We start from the raw sequence: 20106 nt of genomic DNA on the forward strand, positions 1-20106 counted from the left end.
CACATCCTGTGCTAGATGCTGGGATGTATTTATCAGACAGGATCTCAGTCCTTTAGGGACTCAAGAGACGGTAACAATATTTAGCATGGTGAGTGAAATAGCAGAATTGTGTGCTAAGTACTGGCGTGATAACGCAGAGATGGTCATTAATTCTGCCCGGACAAGCAGTGAAGGTGACACTTGAACAGTGAGGGCGGAGTCTGCGATGATTTCTGGAGTCGCAGGAGCTGCCGGAACCAAGGTGCTGCGGGAGTGGAAAGAGTGTCGGTCGTATATTGTTACCGGACCTGATCAAGGCCGGCAGCGATTACAGACGCCCAGGAATCGCGGCTGTTGGCGCGGACCTTCGGTTTCCACAGTCAAGAGGTCGCAGCAGGAAAGGATGAGCGGAACCCTGGGAAAGGTAACGTAGATTCCACGCACGCAGGGCGAGTGGGTGGTGATGGGGAGCAAAACGGGGAGGTGGCGGCGCGCAGACATCCGGGTATGAGAGCCCGGAGGCGGACAAGACCTTTCCCAGCAGCCCTTGCGGTGCCTGACATTAGAAGGGGCTGAGCCACCTTCTCTTAACGCCGGGTGCACCGGGCAGTCTGACCCAGGCCACGCCCAGTCCACTTGCCACCCAGGCCATCTAGTGCCTGGGGAGGGGAGACCCCCACAGTGGGGATCTCGACACGATGATGTGGTCCTTGTTGAACAACATGACCTTGGCCAGGTCATTTTATTTTGTGTTTGGTCATCAACCTCCAAATTTCTTCTAAAAATATTCTGACATTGGGATGCGAAACTACCTGGTGATAAAGGAAGGATAATAATGTGCCACAGTTCAACTTCCAGATCCTTACTAAGCGACTGCCAAAACTGTATGACCCACCATAGTATATGCATTTCTCCGGCTTCCCCTGGTCTGTACAGAGATTGAACAGATTTCAATTGCGCTCTCTGGGTTGTAGCATGCTGCTTAGATTAATGAGTAACTTTAGCAATTTCTGTTACATTATATTTTAAAAATGCCTTTTCCCACTTCTCACCACCAGTCTGAAGTTTCCATCCTTCAAAGCTCAGCTCAGGAACCATCTTTTCAAAAAACCTTTCTGACCAGTCTGGCTAAACAGCCTGTTTATCTTTGGAACTCCTAGCTGTGTTATCTTTTGGGACCTATTTGTATGAAGTCTTGGAACCATCCTTGCTTCAGCTTGTCTAGAGGTGTTCGTTAATGCTTTACATTTATAAGGATTTTGCATACAAGGTTCCATCTCTTGCTAGCTGTCTGACCTCCGTGCTTCAGTGCTGTCTGTAAAATGACACCTACCACGTGGAATTGTTGCAAAGATTATAGAGGATAATGTAAGTATCAGTACTTTGTAAGGTGTGAAGGATGGTACAAATAAGGATATTGTTATTCTATAACTAATACTGCTTGTGTTTGCATGATTTCATTTGATCTTCATAATATTATGAGATAATCCTGGCAGACACAAGATGAGGGAAATAGAAGCCACTAGCACAGTGTCTGATTCATTATAGGTCTCAAATATTCTGCTGTCTTGAATGCATAAATCAGATAAAACCTTGCTTTATTTAGTATCTCTCTAATTTAAGAATAATCTTGATCTTCCTCTTATGTGAAATGACAAATGAAAATCTTTCCTGACTTTCCCAGATGTCCTTTCCTTCTTGGTGACCCAATGCATTGATCTCACAATGCAATGTAATAAATAATTTGCACATGTACTTTCCTCACCAGAAAAATTTGAGGATAAGCAGCTGTTTTCTCTATGTCTATATGTACCTAGCCCATGATGTATTTGGCCTAACCTAGGTACCTGTTAAATGTTGAATGAATAAATGAATGAGCAGATGTTGACATTACATAGTAGGTACATAGTAGAGCTAGGACTAGCACTTATTTTATTATTTTTTTTAAGATTTATTTATTTGAAAGGCAGAGTTACAGAGAAGCAGAGAGGCGGGGGGGGGGGGGTGTCTTCCATCTGCTGGTTCACTCCCCAGATGGCCACAACAGCTGGAACTGCACCGATCCAAAGCCAGGAGCCAGGAGCTTCTGGGTCTCCCATGCAGGTGCAGGGGCCCAAGGAGTTGAGCTATCTTCTTCTGCTTTCCCAGACCATAGCAAAGAGCTGGATTGGAAGTGGAGCAGCCAGGACTCAAACCGGCATCCATAGGAGATGCCAGCACTGCTACACCATAGCACCAGCCCTAGGACTAGAACTTATTATTATTTTTTTTTTTTATTTAGCAGGTAAGGTTTTTTTTAAAGGTTTTTTTTTTTTTTTTTTTTTTTTTTTTTTTTTTTTTTTTTTTTTTGACAGGCAGAGTGGACAGTGAGAGAGAGAGACAGAAAGAAAGGTCTTCCTTTTTGCCGTTGGTTCACCCTCCAATGGCCGCCATGGTCGGTGCGCTGCGGCAGGCGCACCACACTGATCTGAAGGCAGGAGCCAGGTGCTTCTCCTGGTCTCCCATGGGGTGCAGGGCCCAAGCACTTGGGCCATCCTCCACTGCACTCCCTGGCCACAGCAGAGAGCTGGCCTGGAAGAGGGGCAACCGGGACAGGATCGGTGCCCCGACCGGGACTAGAACCCGGTGTGCCGGCGCCGCAAGGCAGAGGATTAGCCTGTTGAGCCGCGGCGCCGGCCAAAAGATTTTATTTAGTTATTTGAGAGGCAGAGTTACAGACATTGAGAGGGAGAGACAGAGGGAAAGGTCTTCCTTCCATTGGTCACTCCCCAGATGGCTGCAACAGCCGGTGCTGTGCCAATCTGAAGCCAGGAGCCAGGTGCTTCTTCCCTGTCTCTCATGCAGGTGCAGGGGCCCAAGCACTTGGCCCATCCTCCACTGCCCTCCTGGGCCACAGCAGAGAGCTGGATTGGAAGAGGAGCAACTGGGACTAGAACCGGCACCCATATGGGATGCCGGCACCACAGGCAGAGGATTAACCAAGTGAGCCTCGACGCCGGGCCCTGAACTAGAACTTCTAACTCATAAACCTTTCCTTAGGACCCTAAGAAATTTTGCCTGCAAATCATCTCAGACTTTACATGGGTGAGAAGCCCAGCTTTGCTGGAATAAAGCTGGATGGAGCCAGTACCTCTGGGTTAACAGAAGTAGTACAGCTGGGAAGATCTGGATAAGACACGAATGTTGATACTATCAGACCTCAGAAAACTTATCAGTTGATCAAGATTGCAGGATGGTGTCTCGAGAAATCACAATGCACCAGGGAGTGGGTAATGATTCCCCTGTTGAGTTGTTTTGCACAGAAAATGCTTTGTACTCATATCTGGATTTCACCCACACTGAAATGACTGTTATTTTCTCAGGGGTTATCATAGCCCTGAAAACACGAGGGCGTGTTAGGGGAGGGGTGGTGACCACTGAAGGTATGCCAGGTTGTGTCTAATATAGCAGCCTGGAAGGTGAAGCCCTGAAGACTGATCTCAGGGATAGAAGGATGTTTCCAGGTGGAAATATTGACTGCTAAAGTGCAGCCGGGCTCATGTGAAGAAAAAGCAGTGAGGCCTGAAGCAAGAGACAAACATCAGGCATGAAAAGATGTGAACCAGGAGGACACCTACTTCAGAGGGCCTGGGAGGGTAGAGCGTCCCGAAGTCCAGGAAAATTGACTTTCCCATAAGCCCTGGGGAACAAGGATTTACTTCTGTTTTGTTCATAGTTTTTTTTTTTTTTTTAAGATTTATTTATTTAAAATGCAGACTTACAGAGAGGAAGAGAAGGAGAGAGAGAGAGAAAGAGGTTTTCCATCCGCTGGGTCACTCCCCAGATGGCTGCAATGGCCAGAGCTGAGCTGATCTGAAGCCAGGAGCCAGGAGCTTCTTCCAGGCCTCCCACGTGGGTACAGGGGCCTAATGATTTGGGCCATCTACTGCTTTCCCAGGCCATAGCAGAGGGCTGGATCGGAAGTGGAGCAACTTGTACTTGAACCAGCGCCCACATGGGATGCCAGCACTGCAGGCAGCAGCTCTACCCGCTCTGCGACAGCGCTGGCCACATCCCAAGGTGCATTATTATTTAACAACTGAGGATTGAATAATCACCCCACCATTATCATGACTACTACAGATTTAACCATTAATAATGTACCTTGAACTTGGAAGCCCTTTTTCTATATTGTCTAGTTTAACTGTATGAACAATTCAGTGGGGTAAATATTTTTATAACCTCTTTAGAGATAAGGAAATGAGGTTTAAATAGATTAATTTGATTAGTAAATATTTGTTGAGCACCTGATATGTGCCACAGTGTATGCTAGATGCTGGGATGTGGCAGATTTCTGTCTTTGCAGAGCTTGTTAAGAGAGGAACTTAGGCTGACACCACGGCTCAATAGGCTAATCCTCCACCTAGCAGCACCGGCACATCGGGTTCTAGTCCCAGTTGGGGCGCCGGATTCTGTCCCGGTTGCCCCTCTTCCAGGCCAGCTCTCTGCTATGGCCTGGGAGTGCAGTGGAGGATGGCCCAAGTGTTTGGGCCCTGCACCCCATGGGAGACCAGGATAAATACCTGGCTCCTGCCTTCGGATCAGCGCGGTGCGCCGGCCACAGCACGCCAGCCACGGCGGCCATTGGAGGGTGAACCAACGGCAAAAAGGAAGACCTTTTTCTCTGTCTCTCTTTCTCACTGTCCACTCTGCCTGTAAAAAAAAAAAAAAAGAGAGAGAGAGAGAGGACTTTTATTCATTTTATTTTTATTCATTTTATTTTATTTGAAAGTTATACACACACACACACAGAGGATTATTTTCCATTTGCTGATTCACTCCCTAAGTGCCCACAACAGCTAGAGCTGGGCCAGGCCAAAGCCAGGGTCATAGAACAGCATCTGGGTTTTCCATGTAGGCGGTGGGGGCCCAAGTACTTGAGCCATCACCCACTGCCTCCCAGGATGGATTGGAAGCAGAGGGAAGACTTGAACTCAGACACTCTGTGTGGTATGTAGTCTCACGAGTGGCTGCCTGACTTGCACCATACCACCTGCCCCAGACAGGCTAATGAAACATGTAGCTACTTAACTAATCATGATAAGAGCCACAAAGAAAGATTCAGGGTTCTTTTTGAGTGTATAACAGCAAGACCCTAGCAAGTCTGAGTGGTCAAGAAAGTTTTCTTGAGGATATTACATGACTAAGACTTGAAGAACAAATAGGGTTTAGATAGGGAAAAAAATTTTCCAGGCAAGAAGAGCAAGTGCAAAGGCCCTGAAATGAGAACACAGTTGGAGCTACAGGGGTCCAGAGGAAGCTGGAAGGGAGAGAAGCAGTGGGGCTTATCTCAAGGGAAAGTGTGCAGAGAAACAGGATGGGGTGAACTGGGGAGATAGGAAGAGCTTGGTGACCAGGATTATAAAACTTAGTTTTGTCCTGCAGTAAGTTAGCGAATTGGATTTAGTCTAGCTCAGCTGGCCTAGAAATGCCATCTGGCAGTTGTGATGGGTGGCCAGGAGTTTAAAAAAAAGTGGTGTTTAATTCACACACCATAATAGTCACTCTTTTGAAGTTAACAATTCAGTGGTTTTTAGTACATATACAAAACTGGGCAGCCATTACTACTGTCCAATTCCAGAGTATTTTCATCATCTCCAAAAGAAATCCTTTACCCTTAAGCTGTCATTCCTCTGTCCCTTATCTCCCCAGCCCTTGGCAAACACTAGTCCACTTTCTGTCTGTGGATTGTCTAGTTAGTCATTTCATATACATGGAGTCACATAATATGTAGGTCAAGTCATTGTTAAGTGATTACCAAGGGTTGTATAGCCAGTGTTGGGGGAACGGATGGTCACACCCAAATCTGTGTAATTATAAAGCCTGTCCATGCTCATAACTGCCGTAAGGACCCCATGCACACAACCAATGTCAACAGGAACACGTTCAGATGATTGTGGCCAAGAGAAAATTTGGAAACAAAAACAATTTAAAAAAAAAAAAACAAAACCCAGAGGCAATCATCATTGGCTTCAAATACTCAAGGGCTGGTATGAAAGATAAGAGCCGAATTTACTCTGTGTCTTCCCAGAGTAGGGGCCTAGACTTACTCCATGGAGGTTATAGGGACATCCGTTTTGGTTTTCTAGGTGGAAAAACTTTCAGATCATTAGAAGGGTCTGAAAAGATTTCAATCCTGGACAGGGGAGGTATTTAAGTAGCAGATGGCCCATTGTGGCCAGGGGGCTGGCATTGGCCCTGTGTGTGAGAAGGATAGTGGTAGACACTGACTGAGGCCCATGAGAACTGGAAACTTCTGACAGATGAACCCAGGCAGGAACTCGACAACATCCTTGAAAACAAGGCTGCCTCAGATAGAAGTAACCTCCTTTGCAAGAACTGGAATACAGTTCAAGGTGTGGCTCAGCCCCTTGAAGAAAACAAGAGCTGCTGTGTAATGGCAGAACTTGTTTGCAACAGCAGTAAAGGGTGGTGGGAAGAGCCCCAATTGTGGGGTTCTTGGGAACAGCACTTATTAGCTATGTGCTTTGGGCACATTAGTTCACATTTCTGAGCTAGCTTCCTTGTGGAATGGTTGTGAGGCATAAAGGAAGATGATGTTTGGCACATAGTAGGTGCTCAACAAACGGTAAGATTATTGAGGCTATCATTATTAGCACACGAACGTCACTGTATAAGTTAGTATCACTCTTTTGAGAGGCGGTGTGGCAGAGTGGAAAACATGGACTTCAGATTCAGGCAGACTGCTTTGAATTCCTGGAATCTCTTACCAAACCTTTAACTTTAGGGAATTTATGTAAACCTGTTTTTTAAATTTGTGAAACAAAAGCATTTACCTCAATATTGCCTCTATCAGAGGACTGGTATAAAGATTAATTGAAATAGGTGCTGGTGCTGTGGCATAGTAGGCTAAGCCTCTGCCTGCAGTGCTGTTGTCCCATATGGGTACTAGTTTCTTTCCTGGCTGCCCGTCTTCTGTTCCAGCTCTCTGATATGGCCTGGGAAAGCAGTTGAAGATGGCCCAGGTGGTTGGGACCCTGCACCCGAGTGGGAGACCTGGAAGAAGCTTCTGATTTCTGGCTTCAGATCATCCCTGCTTCTGGCTATTGCAGCCATTTGGGGAGTGAACCAGCAGATGGAAGACTTTTCTGTCTGTCTCTCCCTCTCTCTGTAACTCTGCCTCTCAAATAAATACATAAATAATATCTTTTTAAAAAAGGAAAGATTAATTGAAATAGCATGTATAAAGTGCTTAATACAAAGGATGTACTAAATAAATAGTAGTAACAATGTTATTTTAAATAATATCTATTAATATATAAGTATGTTCTGTTAATATTGATAAAACAGCTCTGAGTTGCTTGCCTCAAAGGCCCCTGACCCACTGCTCTCCCCCTGCCCCCAAGCAGGCTTGGGTGTCTGAAGCTACCACACACTAGAGGTTTTGCTCCATGGCTGTGCGCTTTGGTAGCCTTGCCGTCCTTTCTTGGTTCTGGGCTCTGGAGCTCGTGAGCCAAGTATTGTTATGACCCGCTGCCACAACTGTGTCCTCGTTCATCCATTCATCGGTGTCAGCGCCCTCCTCTCACGCTTGCAGAGCCAGAGCCGCTCTTCATTTGCTGTCTGGGGGGAGGGGTTGGGGTGGGGGTTGTGATTTCGTCCCAAAATAGACTACTTTTGTCCTGACAGGTAATGCCGGGCATTGCAGGGGAGAGGCCGGGCACCTTTCCCAGAGCTGAAAGGGAGAATTCACACCATGATTTGAATATCTTTCAGAAAGTTGTCAACCCTTAAGTCTAGCTTTAAGATAATTAAATCCCTAACTAGATACCTGGAAATTGGGACAATTAAAATGAGGAGAAAGCTGTCTTATCCAGATTTTTCTTCCCTTTCAAATACCTCCTCTATATGAGTTGACCCATTTAAAAATATATTCTGTTCACTCTGACGTCTGTTCTGTTTGTCATGGTTAACAGATCTTGGGCCTGGAGTACCCTGGACTCACCTGCTCTAACTTCAGATATGTGGTCAGTGGTAGGGAGAGCCAGCCTGAGCTGTCCTGAGGCTTCCAGTTTCCTACTGTGTCTTTTATGCTGGCCATTGTTAGGTTAAACATATTGTACACATACTCTATAAAGTTTTTTAGCATCTGGCTTAATTGTTCTTTTTAGGATTGTTTTACACACTTTGCCTTTTCTTCTGTCTATTCATATCCTTAAGGGCAAAATTTTTATTGATTTATTTGAAAAGCAGAGTGACAGAGAGGTGGAGGAAGAGACAGAGATCCTTCATGTAGTAGTTCACTTCCCAAATGAATGCAACAGCCAGATCTGGGCCAGGCTGAAACCAAGAGCCAGGAACTCTCTCCTAATTTCCCACCTGGATGGCAGGGGCTCAAGTACTTGGGCCATCCCCTGCTGCCTTCCCAGGCACATCAGCAGGGAGCTGGATTGGAGGCTGAGCAGCTAAGACTTGAACTGTTGCTCTGACATGAGATGATGGTCTGGTAAGCAGCAGCCTAACCTGCGGCCTAGTGGGAAAAGATGCTGCCTATAGTGCCAGCATCCCATATGGGCGCTGGTTCAAGTCCCGGCTGCTCCACTTCCGATCCAGCTCTCTGCTATGGCCTGAGAAAGCAGTAGAAGATGGCCCAAGTCCTTGGGTCCCTGTACCCCATGGGAGACCCAGAAGAAGATCCTGATGCCTGGCTTCAGACTGGTGCAGCTCCAGCCATTGCGGTCATTTGGGGAGTGAACCAGCAGATGGAAGACCACTCTCTCTTTCTCTGACTCTGCCTCTCTGTTAACCCTGCCTTTCAAATAAATAAATATATCTTAAAAAAAAAAAAAGAAGTAGAAATAAATTAAAAAAAAAATTACCAATAGTGTGCAGGGTTTTTTCTTCTTGTATGTTATGGGGCCTTTAAGGACAGACATCCAATATTTATTATTCAGTTTATAAACAGATCTCTTCTATGCCACACACTTAGTAAGGCTATCTCGTTGATCTTTTTTGAGTGGGTACCAGCAGGACAGAATGGGATTGAAATAACCGGGGAGAAAGGAGTCCTCCTCCTAATTATATTGACTTGTCAGTCTTGGTATTACTGTTATTCTATAATAGAGGCATAACCGCTGGAGTAAGACAGTTCTCTCACCCACTATTTAGCTATACTTTTTTGGAATATAACCTCTTGGTTGCCTCACTTGTAAAATGGGCTTACAGTGCTTTGAGAATTAAAAATTTAAGAAAATCCTTCTGGTGCTGTCTGTGGCAGATTCATAATAGCTGCTGATTGGTATTGGAAAAGACAGATCAAGCTGGAAAGAGGGAACTGAAAACGCAGTGTGGGAAGGAGGCTTCTGTGTTTGAATGTCTTCTGTAGTGGGAGGGATAAGAAAGAAGGTGATGTGGTTTGCTTTCATGTTTGGTGTTAACTATTGGACAGCTTCTTTACTAAGCACCAGCCTTTGAGTCCTTTTCAGTTTGTGTGCTGTGAGTTCCCAGCCTCTTAAGTAGAGGTACTTGAAGTTCTGTGAATGCTTAAGATTGTCCTAACCTGACGTTAGGTTGTTTTGCTGTAGGTGCTGTGCCTGAGGAGCAATATCATTTTTAAGCAAGTGGTTTCCCTCTTAAGGTAAGGCTATTAATAACAATAATTAAAGTTCATGTTTGCATTCTGCTTCATAGGGCACATAACACTTTTCTTCTTTGCTGCATGCTAGGCATCTGAAGCTTCAATTCCACTGCTATCCTGCTCCTTTCCCATTCTCAGTAAAAGGCAGCTCCATTCATCTTGTTGCTCGGGCCACAGTCCTGGGAGTTATCCTTGACACTGCACATTAGTCAGCTTCTTGTTATTTTTGGTTTATGGTTTTAGAGGTTGACAGTCCAAGATAGGGTGACCTCACTGGCTTGGCTGATGAGAGCAGTGGAGCACCAGTGGTACATGGATCACATGGCGAGGCAGGAAGCAGAGACAGCAGCTGGGCCCAACTCAGGCTTTCATAACCAGCCCTCTGGGTGAGAACTGCCTTTGGAGAGTATGTCCCCAATGACCTAAGAACTTGCTGGTAAGCCTAGCCTCTAAATATGGTAGTTAGACTCAGTTTCTACCCTCTTTGTTTCATTAGTTTATCATTTTGAGATTTAAACATCTGCTACTACCATCCCCCTGCCTCCTAATTGATCTTTCTGCTTTTACTTTTAAAATATTTTTTGAAAAAGATTATTTATTTGAAAGGCAGATTTATGGGGGTGGGGAGGAGAGAGAGAGAGAGAGAGAGAGAGAGAGAGAGAGAGAGAGAGAATCTTCTATCTGTTGGTTTACTTCCCAAATGGCTGCAATAGCCAGGAACCTTTAACTCCATCCAGGTCTGCCATGTGGGAGGCAGGGGCCAAGAACTCGAGCCATCTTCTGCTGCTTTCTCAGTGGATTAGCAGGGAGCTGGATTGAAGCAGAGCAGCTGGTACTTGATGCTCATATGGGATGCTGGTCTCACGGGTGGAGGCTTAACCCTCTGTGCCACAGGCCAGCCCCTTGCATTTGCTTTTGTCTAATGGCCTTCACTAAAATCAGAGTGGTTCTTTGTAAAAATAAATTTTTATTTATTTGAATGGCAGAGAGAGAGTGTGTGTGAGTGAGTGAACACTCCCATCCACTGGTTCATTCCCAAATGCCTGCAACAACCAGGGGACTGGTTCAGACCAAAACCAGGAGCCCAGAACTCTGCATCTCCCATGTGAGTGGCAGGGACCCAAGGACTTCAGCTGTCATCTGCTGCTTTCCAAGGATGCTCATTAACTAGAATTAGGATCAGAAGTGGAGCTGGAACTCAAATCCAGACACTGCAGATATGGGCTGTAGTCATTCTAAGCAGAATGGAGTGATTATTTTAAAATCACATTAGCTCATGTCACTTCTCTATTTAAAACTCTCCAATGATTTCTTTCTTTCTTTCTTTTTTTTTTTTTAAGATTTATTTGTTTGTTTGAAAGGCAGAGTCACAGAGAAAGAGGAAAGACAGAGAGAGAGAGAGAGATTCTGAATCCACTGATCCATTCCTCAAATGGCCACAACAGCCAGGATTGAGCCACGCTGAAGCCAGGAGCCAGGAGCTTCCCCCGGGTTCCCAACATGGGTGCAGGGGCTCAAGCACTTAGACCATCCTTCACTGCTTTCCCAGGCATTTTAGCAGGGAGTTGGATCGGAAGTTGAGCAGCTGGGACTCAAACCCTCAAACTGGTGCCCATAAGGGATGCTGGTGCCATAAGCTAGGGCTTTGACCCACTGAGTGACAGTGCCAACCCAAGATGGAATAGAATCTATAATCCTTACCGTGGCCTACAAGGCCTACAAGGCCTGGCGTAGCCTGCTCCCTCACTTAGATACTTATATACTGACTCAGTTTCGCACAGTGGCCTCTCCCTGTTCCTTAATGATCTAGGTACTCTTTCACCCCAGAACCTTTGCTTGTTCTTTCCCCAGATATCCATGGGGTTTGTTCCTAAATGGGATCCAGTCAGTGAGACCTTCCCTATTACCTTATGTAAAATGCCGCCCCCTTCTATCAGTCTCTATCCCCTTACCTTGGTTATCTTCATAGCAGATATCATTACCTGACACATTTTATATATTTTATAAAAAAATTTTAGACTCTTTGTTTCCTCTCCCAGATAGAGTCACCATGGAGATAAGGACTGTGTTAATTTTGTTTACTGCCTTATCTGTGGTGCCTTGAATGGTGTCTTCATTGACTCCCTGTGGCCTGGTGAAACAGGTGATATTATCTCAGTTATATACATGAATAACTCAGATCCCAAGAGGGTAATCATAGCTAATGTGGATTGGAATTAGGATTCAAACCTAAGTTGTTGTTGTGTGTGTGTGTGTGTGTGTTTATCGTACTGTTTATAGAGTGTAACCTTCCCACTGTTTTTCTCTAGATGCTGGCGAGGTGCATTTGGCTGTTTATTTTTCTGCCTAGCAGGTACTCAGCAAGTGTCTTCTGTATGGCAGTCACAGGATTAAAACACTGAATTGTGTATCTTCCTGGGTTGCTTAGTGCTCAGCAACCTGACTGGTCCCCTAAGTCCTTTAGATTTATCGAGGCTTTTCCCTTCTTACTTCCTTTTCATTTTCATCCGTTTTTTTTACCATTAGTCAGCTGCTATTTGACAAGTACCTGCTATGGTACTGTGTAAGGCAGTTTAAATGTTACCTCTAATTTTCCTAAAAACACTACAGGACCAATTTAAATGTTGGCATTTTACAAACGAGTTTAAGGTAGATCTTCAGCTTTATGAGGTTGTACTGTCATCATCTGTACTTCAAAGATGATATAACTGAGTTGTAGCGACATCAGACAGCTCCCCTACTGGGTCGAGTCAGCATTCAGCCTCAGCTCTGCTTGGCACAGCTAGTTCCAGTTCAGTTTCAGGGCTTCTCAGGATGCGGAACTGAATGCCCCGATTGCCTCGGAGCTGAGCAGCGTGATGCTGTTCGCCTCCATGTTCCTTGCTCTCATTGCTGTCCCTCCTTCTCCATCTCCTGAGCCTGTTCCTAATACTGCAGGCTCCTATACATGTTCTCCTGGGCTATTGCAAGAGCTAACTCACTGTTTCTCTTGCTTCTTATTCACCACTCACCTGCTATCAGGCTTAACCTTCTAAAACCTTGACTTGATCATATCCCTCCTGTGCTTAAAATCTTCCAGAAACGTTCCCAGGCCTACTCAGAATAAAGACCAAACTCCTTAGCCCAGTGTTCAGGGTTTCTTGTGACCCCTGGTGACCTCTCCAGCTTTAGGTTCCATCCTGCTCCTTCCCTGCTGCTCAAGTTCCACTTACGTTCTGCCGCATACCTGAACATACCCTTTCATACTTCAAAAGAATGCTTTTGCTGCAATGCTAACAGTTCCCCACTTAAAAAAAAGTTTATTTATTTTCATCTACACTTGAAATGCAGAGCAACAGGGAGATAGACAAGTAGAGATCTTCCGTCTGCTAGTTTGGTCCCAAAATGCACTAGCACTCTGATACAGGATGTGGGAGTCCCACAAGGTGGCTTAATCCACTGAGCTGTAATGCCTGCCCGCCTCATTTTTAAAAACTCAATTCAGTCTCTCTCACTCTCTCGGCTCCTCTCGTCTTCTCTCTTCTCTCCTCTCCTCTCGCTCTCTCTCTTCCTCTGCGTCTCCTGAACTCTGTCTCTCTTGCACTCTCTTTTCCTTCTTCACCCCTCCCTCCAGTCTGTCGGGTTTTCCCCAGTAAACTCTTTTCCTCTACTCCGGTGTTTGGTGTGTTTTGTGGCGGCCTTACATTGGTGCCGTGACTCAGATCCAGGCTCCCCCAGTGACTTTGCTCTCCCTTTGGGGATCTCTGAGCTGCTCTGAGGTCCTGGATTTCTGCCAGTCACAAAACATACCCCCGGAACTGCTTCCACACCACCGAATGCTCTGTGATCTTCATCCACACACCGGCCTTCCAGATTCTGGGGTAAGCCAGGTGGCCACCTGGCCCAACCACCGGTGTCAAGCTCCAACCCCACCCTAATGGGATTCTGCTCCTGCTTCCCTGCCCACCCTCCAGCAAAGTTTTAAAAGGACCTGTTCCTGAACACGTGGCTCTCTCTCACTGTCTTGGCTCCTCTCATCTCCTCTCCTCTCCTCTCACTCGCTCTCTCTCTTCCTCTCCATCTCCTGACCTCTGTCTCTCTCTCTCTTACACTCTCCTTCTGCCTCTTTTCCTTCTTTGTCCCTTCCCTCCAGTCTGTCAGGTTTCTCCCAGTAAGCTCTTTCCCTTAAAAAAAATCTCAATTCAAATTATTCAATCTCTCTGGTAGAAGTGACCACACTTTCCTTTACATCCTACTGATTCTATACATGTTCCTTTTTAAAAAAAATGTGTATTTATTTATTTTTTTAAAAAAGATGTATTTATTTATTTGAAAGAGTTACAGAGAAGGAGAGACAGAGAGAGAGAAATGTCTTCCATCCACTGGTTCACTCCCCACTTGGCCAGAATGGCTGGAGCTTTGCCAATCTGAAGCCAGGAGCCTGGAGCTTCTTCCAGGTCTCCTATGTGGGTGCAGGGGCCCAAGGACTTGGGCCATCTTCTGCTGTTTTCCCAGGCCATAGCAGAGAGCTGGATTGGAAGTGGAGCAGCCAGAACTCAAACTGGCATCCATATGGGATGCCAGCACTGCACGCGGCATCTTCACCTATTATGCCACAGCACTGGCCCTGTATTTAGGTAGGTAGGTAGACAGATTGACTGACTGACAGTCTTACTGTTGGCCCGAGACTGGTTGGTTTCTTTCTTTCTTTCTTTTTTTCCTTTTTTAGAGTTACTTATTTATTTGAAAGGCAGTTGCAGAGAAGCAGAGGCACAGAGAGAGAGAGAGAGAGAGAGAGGTCTTCCCATCTGCTGGCTCACTCCCCAGATGGCCTAAATGGTCGGTGTTGCGCCTGTCTGAAGGCAGGGGCCAGGAGCTTCTTCCAGGTCTTCCATGTAGGTGCAGGGGCCTAAGGACTTGGCTGTGTTCTGCTGCTTTTCCAGGCCACAGCAGAGAGCTGGATCGGAAGTGAAGCAGCCAAGACTTGATCTGTGCCCATATGGGATGCCGGCACTGCAGGCGGTAGCTTTACCCGTTATGCCACAGCTCTAGCTCCTTGTTGGTTTCAAAGTTAAGATGGGAATGATCCTGAGACGTAAGGATATCCCAACATGGGTGAAGGTTCTGGAAGAACTAAAACATCCTGAGGTGCTGCAGGTCCAGATGCTCCTGCTGGAAACCACATTTAGTCCACTTACGTCCTGGAATCCCTCCCATTGAGCAAGAGAGCAAGGCCATGCTCAGGCTGCAGGCTCTGGCATCTTTGGACCTCACTGAAGTGCTGGTTTACACTCCTACCTGTACAAGCTCTGGACCCAGTGGGTGCTGCAAGCTTTGGATGAGTGGCACTGCCGGCAGCAGGAACGCGGGTTGCTCAAGGAATGTGGGTTACTCGAGGAAGCCATGAGTGTCCTCGAACTAGGCCCTTGGATGAAGTGAGGCCAGCTTCCAGCCAGTGTGGGACCAGGATGTAGAGATTAGATTGGGATCAGAGCTGCAGTGATTCAGGCGTGGTTTAAGCCCTGCTTCAGCCAATTTAAGGAGAAACAAGCTGTTTTGGGGTCTTTACCTTTGCTCTGAGTTCTGACATAAATGTCTCTTTCCAAAGTTGCTAACTGAAGAACAAAGTTTTTTTTTTGTTTTGTTTTGTTTTGTTTTTTGACAGGCAGAGTTAGACAGTGAGAGAGAGAGAGAGAAAGGTCTTCCTTCCATTGGTTCACCCCCCCCCCCCCAAATGGCCGCTACGGCCAGCGTGCTGTGCCAATCTGAAGCCAGGAGCCAGGTGCTTCCTCCTGGTCTCCCATGCGGGTGCAGGGCCCAAGCACTTGGGCCATCCTCCACTGCCTTCCTGGGCCACAGCAGAGAGCTGGACTGGAAGAGGAGCAACTGGGACAGAATCCAGCACCCCAACTGGGACTAGAACCCGGGGTGCCAGTGCCACAGGTAGAGGATTAGCCTAGTGAGCTGCTGCGCCAGCCCAAAGTTTTAATAAGTTAAAAAGATAGATACATTTTTCATCTCCTGGTTCACTGTTCAAATGCCCACAACAGCCAGGGCTGGGCCAGGCCAAAACCAGGAGCCTGTAACACCATCCAGGTTTCTCATAGGTGGCAGGAACCCTAGCACTTGAGCCATCATTTGCTTTCTCTCAGAATGCATTAGCAGATGTAGGATCAGAAGTGGAGGACTCAAACCAGCACTCTGATATGCTATGCGGGTTTTCCAAACTGCAGATTTCCTACTGTGCCACAGTGCCTACCCCATCTTGTATATGTCTCTGTTCTGAATGAGTACTGTATGTGACTCACAGTTGGTTATGTGTATCTTTCTCAACTAGACCATGGGTAGAGACTTCTTCCTTGTATTTGCATCCTCAGGACCTACAGACTTTGTCTGGCACATAGTAGGTGCTTAATAATGTTTGTGGAAAGAAGAAAGGAAGGAGGGAGTAGGGAAATGCCCATCATTGACATATCCTTAACGAAAAGCATGTAAATTTTGGTAACTGCAAAAAGAATATGGGTATGTAATTCAATGTTCTTTTTCTCTTTAGAGTCAGAACTTCAGGAGAGAATCCCATTTATTCTGCAGGTAAGCAGTTATTTCCTGCTGTAGTCTGCTCACTTAAGTGCCCTGCTAGCACTCTATAATAATTTTGTCTAGGAAGATGCCTAACGTATCTTGCAGAAGAGTCAGTCCCACCCCTCACGTGGAATAGAACCATAGGTGAGATCATAAGTAGTGGTTAAGAGCAAGAGCTCCCTGGTAAGTTTGGACTCCAGCTCTACCTCAGAGTTATTCTGTGCTCCTTGGCTACTTCTCTGTTGCTTGGTTTCCTCATTTTAAAAAACAGGGATAATTATAGTACAAACTGCAGTGAACTATTTGAAGATTCAGTAAGATATGACTCAAGCTTTAGAGGAACTAAGGTGACCTTGATGGGCAGTGAAAGGAATCACAATGAGTGAAATTCCTTAAATAAAAATTTATTGACTAAATAATTTTGCTTAATGGTACACATAATAAAAAAAAGCCATAAAACTTTATAATGTTAAAGAATAATTCAATGAGATAAAACATATAAAATACTCAAAAAAAGTTAGCTGCTACTGTTAGGAATATTGCTGCCATTCCGAATCTGTCTTTCATGTCCATACCCACCAGATTAGGGCCTTTTTCACACTGTTTTATCCAGAATAAATGCCCATTCAACCTGATTAACTCAATGAATTTCTTTTTTTCTTAGTGTTTTTTTTTTTTTTTTTTTTGGAAAGCCAGAGAGTCAGAGACAGAAAGGTGCAAAGAAACAAAGAGATCCTCCATGCACTGGCTCACTCTCCAAGTACTCCCAACTGCTAGGGCTGGGCCATGCTGAAACCAGGAGCCTAGAACTCAATCTGGCTCCCCTGCATGGGTGGCCTGGATCCCAGTACTTGAGCCATCTACTGCCTCCTAGGGTGTGCATTGGCAGGAAGCTGGATCAGAAGTGGGGGATCTGGGACTCAAACCAGGTACTCTCACATGGGATGTGGATGTCCAAATCAGCAACATAACCAGTATACCAAGTGCTCACCCCCTGCCAAACATGCACCCTCTCAATGAATTTCAGTCTCTGTTTCATCCCGATTATCTGCCACTTTTGCTTTTTCTATTACATGACAAATTGCCAAGCAGTTGCTAGATTTTAATGACATCTGTCACATAACTAAAGAGTATCAGAGATAAAGGAGTCAGTCAACAAGTGCCTACTCTGTGCAAGGATGTGTTGTAAGAGGCTTTTCATATGTTAATTATGAGAGGATGGCAACGATGTGTTGGGAGCCACTGCTTCTGGGACCAAAGCCTTACATCTCAAAGTATGGCCTTTTTGTTTAGTCAGTTTCTCAACAAATCTGTATTTTACTAAGCTGTGTTTAATTGCTGGGGATACAAAATTAATAGGATATAATCTTTGCTATTTAGAAGCTTACTGTCTTATAAGAAATAATTTTTCCCCAAGAATACTGCAGTGAACACTTCTGTACCTACCATTTATTTATTCATTTATTTAAAGATTTATTTATTTGAAAGTCAGTTACACAGAGAGAGAATGAGAGGCCGAGAGAGAGAGAGAGAGGTCTTCCATCCACTGGTTCGCTCTCCAGTTAGCTGCAATGGCTGGAGCTGTGCCGATCAGAAGCCAGGAGCCAGGAGCTTCCTCTGGGTCTTCCCATGAGGGTGCAGGGGCCCAAGGACTTGGGCCATCTTCTGCTTTCCCAGGCTGTAGCAGAGAGCTGGATTGGAAGTGGAGCAGCCGGGACTTGAACCGGCGCCCATATGGGATGCTGGCACTGCAGGCGGTGGCTTTAGCCACTATGCCACAATGCCGGCCCCAAAAGCACCATTTAGATTCAACTGATGTTAACATTTTGTCATGTTAGCTTTCTTTCTTTCTTTCTTTCTTTTTTCCTTTCTTTCTTTCTTTTTAAAGATTTATTTATTTATTTGAAAGGCAGGAAAAAAAAAAAAAAAAGAAAGAAAGAAAGAAAGAGTTACAGAGAGGCAGAGGCAGAGAGAGAGGTCTTCCATCCCCAAATGGCCACAATGGCCAGAGCTGGGCCAATCTGAAGCCAGGAACCAGGAGTTTCTTCTGGGTCTCCCACATTGCTGCAGGGACCTGGGCCATCTTCTATTGCTTTCCCAGGCCATAGCAGAAAGCTAGATTGGAAGTGGAGCAGTCAGGACTCAAACTGGCGCCCATGTGTGATGCCAGCACTGCAGATGGTGGTTTTACCCCCTACTCCAAAGTCCCAGCCCCTTTGTTAGCTTGCTTGCTTGCTTACTTGCCTTTTTTTTTTTTTTTAAAGATTTTTATTTGAGAGGTAGAGTTACAGACAATGAGATGGAGAGACAAAGAGAAAGGTCTTCTAACCACTGGTTCACTCCTCAAATGGCCTCAAAGGCCAGAGCTGGGTTGATCCGAAGCCAGGAGCTTCTTCCTGTCTCCCACCCGGGTGCAGGGGTCCAAGCACTTGGGCCATTTTCTACTGCTTTTCCAGGCCATAGCAGAGAGCTGGATCGGGAGAAGAGCAGCCAGGACTAGAACCAGCAGCACATATGGGATGCTGGTGCTGCAGGCGGTGGATTAACCTACTGTGTCACAGCGCCTGCCCCTGTTAGCTTTCTGTATCAGATGTCCTACTTCACCCCTAAATACTTTAGTTGATCTCACTTAAGAAATGTAATAAAATGCTCCAATATGTTTTAATACCATTTCAGTTTTCTTAGTTGTCCCCAGGATGTCTTTTATGAGTGTAGTTTTAACCAAAAGCTAATGAAGTTTCATGCTTTGCATTTCATTATTTGTCATGTTTGATTTACAGCAGTGCTGCCACCTTTTATTTCTTACTACCATGGTTTTTGAAAAGGTCAACTGTTTGGTTTGTCTGATTATTTCCTTGTGGTGCAATGTAGCATGTTTTCCTGTTCCCCTTCCTATAGACTGGACGTGAGATCTGAAACCATGATGATTCAAGTTTAACAGTTTTAGCAAGAAAGCTTCATAGCTGATACTCTGATTTCATATTGCATTCAGGAGATTTAAAAAATTAATATTGAATTATGAAAGTGAAAAGCATTCATTTTAGAGGATATAGAAAATAAATACAGAAAAAAACTGAAAAAGAAGAAAATAAGATTATTGCTTAATATTTTGACATATATCCTACCAGGTCATTCTTTCTTTCTCTTCCCTTTCAGGAAATTTTACGTATGTATTTTCTTATTCTTACACATATGGTGTATATAGTCTTGCAGTGATGGGAACAGATGATACTTATATAATATCTTATAATCTGTTTATGCTAAAATAACTGTGTTATGATTTTGAATGGCTATATAGTACTATATTAAGTGGAACAGTTTTGGGAGAATGAGCCTGAGTTTCAAAGTGTTGAGCTGTAGTGCCTGTGAGGAGGATATATTAACTACACTATTGAAAACTCTGATTTTGAGCAAAAAATATAGGTTTGAGTTGAAATTATAAATTTGGAAGTCATAATTTTGTAGACTTAGTTGAAGCCTTGGGGTGAATGAGACCACCCCAGGAGAAAAGGTAGAAAAGAAACCGAAGGATCAGGCTCTGTGGAACTCCAACATTAAAAAGTAGGATAGATGGGACCAATGTTGTGGTACAGCGGTTAATCCTCTCCTTGCAATGCCAGCATCCCATATCAGAATGTTGGTTCGACTCCTGGATGCTCTACTTCTTATCCAGCTTCCTGCTAATGAGCCTGAGAAGGCAGTGTATAACGGTCCAAGTAATAGGACCCGGCCGGCGCCGTGACTCAACAGGCTAATCCTCCGCCTTGCGGCGCCGGCACACCGGGTTCTAGTCCCGGTTGGGGCACCGATCCTGTCCCGGTTGCCCCTCTTCCAGGCCAGCTCTCTGCTGTGGCCAGGGAGTGCAGTGGAGGATGGCCCAAGTGTTTGGGCTCTGCACCCCATGGGAGACCAGGATGAGCACCTGGCTC

The 20106-nt window shown here is 45.3% G+C and overlaps 1 protein-coding gene and 1 pseudogene across 1 annotated transcript in view; both read left to right on the forward strand.

The window, feature by feature from the left end:
- The first annotated feature begins 205 nt into the window (after positions 1-205).
- MRPL48 (mitochondrial ribosomal protein L48) overlaps positions 206-20106 on the forward strand; it is a 71488-nt gene continuing 51587 nt past the window's right edge. The window contains exons 1-3 of the mRNA XM_062197565.1: positions 206-403; positions 9564-9616; positions 16149-16186. Coding sequence (XP_062053549.1) covers positions 206-403; positions 9564-9616; positions 16149-16186 — 289 coding nt within the window. The remainder of the gene's footprint in view (positions 404-9563; positions 9617-16148; positions 16187-20106) is intronic.
- LOC133764827 (developmental pluripotency-associated 5 protein-like) lies at positions 14672-15034 on the forward strand (annotated as a pseudogene).

Source organism: Lepus europaeus, chromosome 7 (genome assembly GCF_033115175.1).
Source record: "Lepus europaeus isolate LE1 chromosome 7, mLepTim1.pri, whole genome shotgun sequence".
NCBI classification, from domain to species: domain Eukaryota; kingdom Metazoa; phylum Chordata; class Mammalia; order Lagomorpha; family Leporidae; genus Lepus; species Lepus europaeus.